General features: G+C 41.6%; 1 protein-coding gene across 1 annotated transcript; it reads right to left on the bottom strand.

The window, feature by feature from the left end:
* Positions 1–280: 280 nt before the first annotated feature.
* Positions 281–8,337, bottom strand: LOC123147495 (probable E3 ubiquitin-protein ligase ATL44). The gene is made up of 2 exons (XM_044566761.1): positions 7,689–8,337; positions 281–297 (listed from the first exon to the last, which is right to left on the bottom strand). Exons 1-2 carry the CDS (start codon positions 8,290–8,292, stop codon positions 281–283), a joined length of 621 nt encoding a protein of 206 aa, XP_044422696.1. The 5' UTR covers positions 8,293–8,337.
* Positions 8,338–9,328: the final 991 nt, after the last annotated feature.

Here is a 9,328-nt window from a genome sequence, read left to right as displayed (position 1 = left end):
GGTTGGAGCCACCAACCCGTACTAAAGGCCACCATCTTTTTAGTACCGGTTCGTGGCACGAACCGGTACTAAAGGTTCGCCACGAACCGGTACTAATGAGCGCCGCCCGCCTGGCCGTTGGAACCGGCACTAATGATCACATTAGTGTCGGTTCAATTACAAACCGGGACTAATGAGTTTTACATTAGACATTTTTCTACTAGTGCTTGTTGCATGTATCGTATATTTGTTACATATAAGTTTCCAATAGGTATATAATCAAGTTCCCTGTTGTTGAAACTTAAACCAATTCGCTACCTGAAAAACATAAATCTTTGTTTTTGCCTCAGAATTAGGATCGAATCTTATCTTAAAACCACATCACGGATTACATTTTATATGTGTACAACATTTAAGAAGAAGTCTTCCCTCGGGAACATTGGATTGCACCTAGTTTTATTTGATTATTATAGAATTTTTCTCTATATAAAACGATGAAACAATGGACATAAATGGTTTTCTATCAACATATGTGAAACTGTAGCAAAAAATACATGTAAGAGATTCTATTTTCTCATACCATTATGAGCCATACATTATTCAGATTTTAAGTTGTGGTCTTAACCTATATATTCTTACAAAATTTCTTCTATGAATAACATAGTAGGGGAACTGTGTGATAGATTATTCGGATTTAAGTTGTGCATACCCAAAAAATCTTAAAGAATTTATTTTATGATTGTGCATGTTTTCTTAATACTTTCTATTCCTACAATCATGTGTTTATATGAGATCTTCATGGCGAATGATATATCAAGATTTTTTTTGGTTACTGTAGTAATTACGAAGTTTTGAAGATGTGTTAATGGGTATAATTTTTTATTACTGTTAGGGCCAAAACAAAAACATGCATAGACATACTGTAGTAATTACGCAGGTAATTCTTATTAGCAATCCACACCATGCGATGAATATCATGTGAATTGGTCTAATTCATCAATCGCGAGCATGCCATTCAAAGTAAATAATCAATGCAAGAACTGATTTAGCCTCTAGCGGCAAACAGGAGGAGCTCCTCAAGCCAATCGGTACACGCCATCACTTCATGATTAGCCAGCAGGAGCCGGCCACCATGTAGAGGAGTCCATTGTGATTTTGATTGGCAAAATATTGTTTTTTGAATACACAGAATATTTTATTGATGAAAGCTTTTATGAGCAATCAGCAGGGTCATGTGGATTTATTTCTTTTTTTTTTACTTTTTATGGATGGAGGCATTCCCTTTTTTCTGGACGTGGGACTTTCCTTTTTACTATTCGATTGAGGGAACAGATGATTTATTGTGCCCAAAATCTAAAAAGTGGCCGCGCGCTAACTGGAGAGAACGAGCGGCCGGGCTTTCTTGCCATGCATGAGTTGTATTTTTGTTTGTTAATGCATGTTGTTATCAGTATTTAATGTGTTCACACTGGTTAGTCCAATTTGAAAGAAACAGCTTCACGTACAATTATTTTGGTTTTCCGAATTTTTAAAAAGTTATATCTTTCAAACCGCGCATTGGAATTCAGATCCGTCTTCACTGTTGAATTCTTTGCGACGAGATCTTTGAAACTAGATCCCCCATGAGTATGTTTCGACGAAATTTTTTTGATGCCAACTTTGGCGCTATATTGTGCAACTTTAGTACTGCTTTGTGCAAGTTTAGTATTGCATGGTGCATTTTTTTCAAACCCAGTTTTTTGGAGCTGCATCCACAGTAGTTGTAGTTGCACACATAGTAGTCCTAGTTGGCACATGCATGGCCACGAAGTTGCACAATCTGGTCCGCATAGTCGCATATGAATTGTCATAGCTTGTAATATAGTCTAGTTACACACACATTGATGTTTAGTTGGCTTGTAACATAGTCTAGTTGCACACACATTGATGTTTAGTTGGCAGGAAGACTAATTGCACACACATATGCTTAGTTGGCTTGTAATATAGTCTAGTTGCACACACATTGATATTTAGTTGGCAAGACACTAGTTGCACACGCATTGATATTTAGTTGGCAGGACTAGTTACACACACATATACTCAGTTGGCGCGGCAATGTATTCTAATTGCACAATGCAGTACTTTAGTTACATCATATAGCACCAAAGTTGGCAATAAAAAAATTTGTTGAAACAGACCCATGTGTGATCTAATTCCGAAGATCTCGTCACGATGAATCCAAAGGTGAAAACGGATCTGAATTCCAACATGTGGTTTAAAAGATATGACTTTTTAAAGATTTAAGAGGCGAAAATAAATGTATTTCACAGACTAGACTGTACGCATTTGTTATACGCATTTAATGCTAACAAAAATATGCATTAACTGACAAAAAAGACACACACTAGATAATTGCTATTTATAGATTATTAGGAATCAAAACTTGCAATTTTAGGCCGGCCGCTCGCAAAGTGTAGCGAGCAACCGGCCGCTCGCTAGACCGGTCCTTTATTGTTTTGGACGCGGGTCAACCTTGTCACTTGGACTTGTTTCAGTTTTTTACGGAGAGAACATTAAATGTGCGGGTCAGATGGTAGCTTTCCTTTTTTTCGGGAGGATATCTTTTTTATTTTAAGAACGTTAAAAGCTGCACGTAATAAGCGGGTCGTTTAAATTTCTTCCCCTTTTATACGTTGGATTTTTTATGGAGAGGCTTTCATTTTTATAAATGAGACGGTCCATTATTTTTTTATTTTGATGCGGGTAATCAGCTGGGCCGTGTAGATTTGGTTCTGTTTTTTATACTGTACATTTTCTGCATGGAGAGAACTTGAATGGTGTGGGCAGATGGAAGATTTCCTGTTTTTGGACGTGAGGCTGTCCTTTTTTTTTATTTTCGTGAACATATGAGAACTTTAAAGGTGCGCGTAATCAGCATGTCGTTTGGATTTACTTTCCTTTTTATGTCGGACATTTATGGAGAGGCTTTCCTTTCTTTTTACGTGCCGCGGTCCTTTTTTATTTGGAGGCTTTATTTGTTTTGTATACTACTAACATTAGATGTGTCACATGGCTCTTTTTTGTGGTATGGGACCATCTACGTTACACAAGTTTTCTTTTTATCCTAAATGTAAATTCTATAATCCAAAGATATAATTGATTTTGATGATGTGGATTAATGAGAGATATTGAATGATGCCTCCAATTAGTAAATATAAGATATAGGGTTTGTCTACGTCTCAGTCGACTAAGATTTGATGAAGTCTCAGTCGACGGACGTAAGCACGTATACAATCAGATGTTACGACTGATCCTCACGTACATAGTACTACATCGTTTGTCTTTCTGTTTTAGGTGCGTGGCTGGTTTTCTATTTGGGCTGGGTCTGCTCCTGTTGGGTTATGTTTCTTAGCTTGTGTCCTCTTTTTGTCGGGCTTGCTCCCTTACTTGGGCCTTTTGTCTTTTCTACAACAGCAAAATATAGTAGTAAAAGATATATTTGCTACAAAAATTAAAATATATAAAATAGTTCCGTGCCACAAAAAAGGTGTACTGTGCATGTGTTTCTTACAGCCAGCAAAACAGTTGCCTTACATACGCCATTAGTGTTTGTTCTGCCAGCTCATGTCATGTTTCAGCTTTTTTCATAGATCCAAAAGAAAACTATGAAAATTAATTTTTAAAATGAGAAGCAATCTATATAGTGTGAAATTAAAATTGTTTGTGTTTTCATGTATTTAAATGGTCATCCTATATTTGTATCATCTTGTATTTATACAAAAATATTGATCGTGTATTCTTAAAAATGTTCATTGTATATTATGAAATGTTCATCACGCATTTATCTGATTTTTACCGCATAATATAGAAGTGTCAATCGCGTATTTAAATAAAATAATTATCATGTGTTTTACGGAAATGTTCACCATGTATTTACAAAAAAATGCATTAAATGTAAATCATGAAAAAAAAAATAAGACAATGGCCCCTCCTAGTGGCAGCACCCCCGTAAAACACCACCAATTTGCAGTACAGGAAACACTTGCGATTGTATGCCTAGTGGCAAACATAGGCGTGATGGAAGACATCCAATTCCTAATGCGGAAAGACTCACACAGAAATACAAAAAAAATTAATGTATCTCTAATACTAGTTGCCATACATGCAGCTGCAATCGAGGGCCATAACTACAGTTGCATGCCTAGTGTGAGACATGCATCTCTCCCCCATCTCTCACTGCCCTTCGATAAAACAAAGGTCGCTTTAGTCGGATGGGTAGGCACGCAATTGTAATTGGTGGTGATACTTGCGGTTGCATGCTAGTACCAGACATGAAACTGCCCTCTTCCCCACTGCCCCTCGACAAACAAAGGTGAGTTGCAGTTGGGTGGGTAGACATGCAGCTGCAGCTAGGCGTCACAATTATAGTTGCATGTCTAACATACACTTGCAACTACCCCATCTCCTGCCTCCATTTTACAAAACAAATCCTAGTTGCATCCGCATTAGGGGACATGCAGTTGCAGTCGATGCGCTAGACGTGTAGTTGCATGCCTAGTGACAAACATGCAACTCCCCTCTTTCATGCCCCCATCAGACAAAACAAAGGCCAGTAGCATTTGTTTAGGGGGGCATGCATTTGTAGTTGAGGGCTACACTTGTAGTTGCATGTCTAGTGCCAGACATGCAATTGCCCCCTCTCCTACCTCCATCTAAGAAAACAAATCTTAGTTGCGGGTGTGATGAAAGACATGCAATTGCAGTTAGGGGGCACACTTGTTGTTGCATGCCTAGTGTACACGTGCAACTGCCCCCGTCGTCTCCCACCGTCTTCTAACAAAACAATGTGCAATTGTGGTCGTGATGGAAGGCATGCAATTGTAGTCGGGCGCGACACTTGCAGTTGCATGCCAAGTGCACGCGTGCAACTGCCCCAGTCCCTCTCCCACCATCCTCCGACAAAAACAAGTTTAATTGTGGGCGTGATGGAAGACATGTAGCTGCAGTGGGGGCGACACTTGCAATTGCATGCCTAGTGTACATGTGCAACTACTCCCCCTCCCGGCGCCTTCCAACAAAACAAAGTTCAGTTGCAGTCATGATGGAAGACATGCAATTGCAGCCGGGGCCCGACACTTGGAGTTGCATGCCTGGTGTACATATGCAACTGCTCCCCCACTCTCCCACAGCTCCCCAACAAAACAAAGTTCAGTTGCAGTCGTGCTGGAAGACATGCAGTTGCAGCTGGGGCTGATACTTGCAGTTGCATGTCTAGTGTACACATGCAACTACAGTTGCGGTTGGGGCGCTACACTTGCAGTTGCATGCCTAGTGTACACATGCAACTGCCTCCCCGTCCCGCCACTCACATACAAAACCAAGTTTTAGTTCTAGTCGAAGGCGGCACATGCAGTTGCATGCCTATTGGAAGACATGCGACTAACCCTCCCCACAAAACACAACTAAGTTGATGTCGCCTTGAAGACATGCAGTTGCATTCGAGGGCGACGGTTGCAGTTTGTGCCTTGTGGCAGACATGCAATTGCGCACTCCCCACCCCCATCCATAGACACACATGCGATTGCAGTTGCACACCTAGTGGCAGAGATACAACTCGCCACTTCTAATCCCCCAACAAAACACCAGAAGTTACACTTGAAGCCGGCACTCATAGTTCCGCACCTAGTGACAAACATGGGGTACGTATCACATCCCCCCCCCCACGCGGTTTGACGTGAGAAAAACCACATCCGGAGGAAGAGAGGGAAAAGGTGGAGGAATACCATGATCCACTACTTTCATACTTCTTCCACACCTAAAACTTGGTAAGCAATGCTTTAATCAAGAAGAATAATTAAAATTATAACTTAAAAAGAAGTAGAAAAATAGAAAGAACGAAATGATGCGACAGAAAGACAAAAATGAAAAAGCATTATTATTTGAACAAAAAGGGTAATGCGTAATAAATAAAATAATTAATATACTATTATGCTGTATTTCCTAAAAAGAGAGGGAAAATAAAACAAGCAGTAGAAACTAAAAACCAGGAAAATGATTAAAATAAAAATAGAAACATGAGGCAAGAAAAACAAAAAAGATGAAATAAAACAATACCAATTTCAGATGCTTCAGTAAACACTGACCGCTCGTACAAGAGCAAAAGGTCTGTGTGCATCCCTCGTAACTCCAACGCCGCAAATAGAAAAGAAAGATAAAAGAGCATAGGCCACGAGAGAGGCTTGTCGTATTGATTACTCTCTCACGGAATAAAAAGTCTACCATCCATTGCATACGGCATGTCCGCGTGTCAACTTTAACAAACATGAAAAATGATACCTTGCACGAATCTTTGCGTCAAGGTCTTATGGCTACCGAATCGACTGAGACCCAACTAATTCATATTCGAGTGAGAATTAGCGAATCATGAAAAAGAAAGCTAGCAAGAGTCACACTATTAGAAAGTAAAAAGGTTTCAAAAGATAAAAGACAAACAAAAAATAGAACACACAAGTAAATAGAAAAAAAAAACAAGAAAATGTGAAAATAAAAATCAGCTTTTTGGCAATAGAAAGAAACAGCTCAGGCCATATGGAACAGAAATGAAAAAGGAAAAGGAAAAGAAAAAAAGCCCACAAGCCGAACACGTTTAAACAGTGAGATTCGCTAGACAAGTTCAAATAAAGCACACACCAACACGTACCTAAGGCCCAGAGTGAAGAAAAAGAAAGAAAAGAACAAAGCCCAGGTAGAAACGACAATACATGTTCTAGTGACTTGTGCGAGCGACTCGAACGTACAAAAGACAGAAGTTAAAGCGCGAATCTGACAATGGACTCGACTGAGACTTCGCAAAAACTCATTCGACTGAGTTTTAGCACATCCGTAAGATATAGGACTTTGTGGTTCACAAAAACTTCATACCAGCGATCAAATAAACTTGAATGGCGACCAAGGTACGCTGATGATGAATTGTCTTTCACCCGCGCTCCATCTCCATCACTTGAGCCCCTATCATGTTGTGCTTCAATCAAAGGCGAATTGATTCCACTTGAGGGCCAGTTCTTTTAGGCGGCTTAAAAAACAAGCTGCCTCTTTCCATCCTAAAAAATAAGCTGTTTTCTAAAATTTGTTGAGACTTCTAGATTACTAATCCCATAACTAGTTCAGAAATCCCAATGAATGAGGGAGGCGACTTATGAAAAAACTGTTGAGGAGGCGGCTTATGTTTTAAGCCATCAAAAGAACTGGCCCTAAAAGCTTCATTAGATGCGGTCTGAGAGTATACTGGAGCACACAAAACAAATCAAAAAGGACAATGGATTTCCCGCTGATGTTCATATTAGCAAAATTAATCGTAACTATTCTTATTCTACCAATCTTCAATGATTTGTTAGAGGATGATCACCTAGAAGGAGCTGCCATTTTCATCGCAAAAAACAAAGGAGGAGCTGCCATTTGTTAAGTATAGGGGTACGGTCTGCAGAGCTTGCGATCATGGCCTAAGTAAAATGTTAAACACTTCAAGTCTTACTTCATAGAGGGGCCACAAAAATTAACGTGACAAAATACATTGGATTGACAATCACCTGGTAGATAAAAAAGAAAGGTGGACGAGTGTACTGAAGGTGCAATAACAGTACGGACTTTTTTGCCTAAAAAGTAGGAGTAACTAACAGAAACAATCGAAAATGTGTAGGATCAAAGCTACAGCAAGAACGTGCTATCCCCACCACCAGCCGGCGCTGCCACCTCGCAGCACCTCCCGCACCTGTTGTTTTCCGCAACCACCACCACAACCATCGTTGGCGCCACCAGCTGCTGAGCTGGTGTGGCGACGATGGGGGTGCGGCAGGAGGGGCATGTGGCGCACGTGCGGAGCCAGGCGTCGACGCAGGCCACGTGGAAGTTGTGGCCGCAGTGCGGGAGCACGCGCACACTCTCTCCGTCGGTGAACTCCGCGAGGCATATCGCGCACTCCAACGGCGACGAGCATGCCGCCACTGATGATGATGATGACTGTGCGCCGGCCGCGGCGAAGGAGACCCTGCGGAGCGCGTCGATGGCCTTCTTCTTGAGGCCCTTGGAGGAGGAAGTGGAGCTGGAGCGTCGGCGTCGGCATGCGCATCGGGAGACAAGGGCGAGGCCGAGGACGCAGACGAGAGCGCAGAGCAGAGACGCCAAGATGATAGCCATGTCCGAGTCGACCGGCGTCACTGGCCCCGTCTGCTGCTGCTCCGGATGAGGCGGCGGCAGCGAGGAAGGCGACGAAGATGGTTCGCCGGGGCCGGCTGTGACGGCCATGCTGCGGTGCAGGAGGGTTGCCGAAGAACGCATGGCGTTGCTGGCGGCTAGGAGCTTCGGCTGGAGCGGTTGTGTGTGTCTGAATTCTGACCGTGCGTGCGATGCGCTGCGCTGCGCGCGCGTCAAGTTTTATAACGTGGAAGGCCGCCGGTGGTGGAAGGAGCGGCGGCCCCTGGACAGGTAGCACCGGGCCCACATGGTGTTGGCGAGCGCTAGTACGGGTCCATGCATGCCACTCTAGGATATTTGTCCCTCCACGCGTGGCAACTTTGTATGTATTATTATTATCCTTCTGCTTTGGAATAGTAGTAGAATCATGGAAAGCAAACACTAGAAGAAGAATCTAGTGACACTATTTGAGAACAGAGCTTAGCTCAATTGGCAAGGCGCAGGAGTTCGCAGCCAGCCCATTAGAGTTCAAGTCTCGGTTTGGACGCTTAGTGCTCATGAAGTTTTCTTCTATAAAAAATGCCAACAGGCTAGTAAAGTTTAGGTTGGCCTCGTTGTTTTTAGTGACACTGTTTTGCTGAGTGGTACTAATCAGTAGTAAAAGAAATTAGTAACAGTAATTAAACGTCTAATTAGATACCAACCACAGTATGTGTACAAGGATGAGACATGCTTTAGCGCTTTTGGCTGTGTGCTTTGCTCCCAAAGGAAAAACGTTATGGTTCCAAGCACTTTTCTAATTCTAAAGTGAACATTGAAAAGAGGTAGATTCGAATGCTCTTTTGACTAAAAGTCGTCTGGCGACCTTTTTCTTATATTATATTCAGTCTGTAAGGGAAAGAAATGGATGAAAATTTTGTTTTGTTACGGGGCTGTGTAAAAATGCCTTGAATGTCTATTCGTGGTCTGAAATGGTGGATCCTATGCACGAATTCTTTATTCAAAGAACAAAAATGTGGAGAAACTAGCATGGTGAAGAAATGACACATATGATTTTGTTTCATGAAACTTTGCCAGAAAAAAATACAAACGAATAATGATCGGCCACACAAAAATAGCCATGTAAGCAAAATCAGCAAAATAATTGACTATGGAGTAAGTAATGCATCAAATATTTAGT

This window comes from Triticum aestivum, chromosome 7A, assembly GCF_018294505.1.
Source record: "Triticum aestivum cultivar Chinese Spring chromosome 7A, IWGSC CS RefSeq v2.1, whole genome shotgun sequence".
NCBI classification, from domain to species: Eukaryota; Viridiplantae; Streptophyta; class Magnoliopsida; order Poales; family Poaceae; genus Triticum; species Triticum aestivum.
This window is presented reverse-complemented; position numbering and strand designations above follow the sequence as displayed.

Bases quoted from the DNA above. Each gene is read 5' to 3' on its own strand.
- LOC123147495 (XM_044566761.1), bottom strand. From the start codon at position 8,292: ATGCGTTCTTCGGCAACCCTCCTGCACCGCAGCATGGCCGTCACAGCC.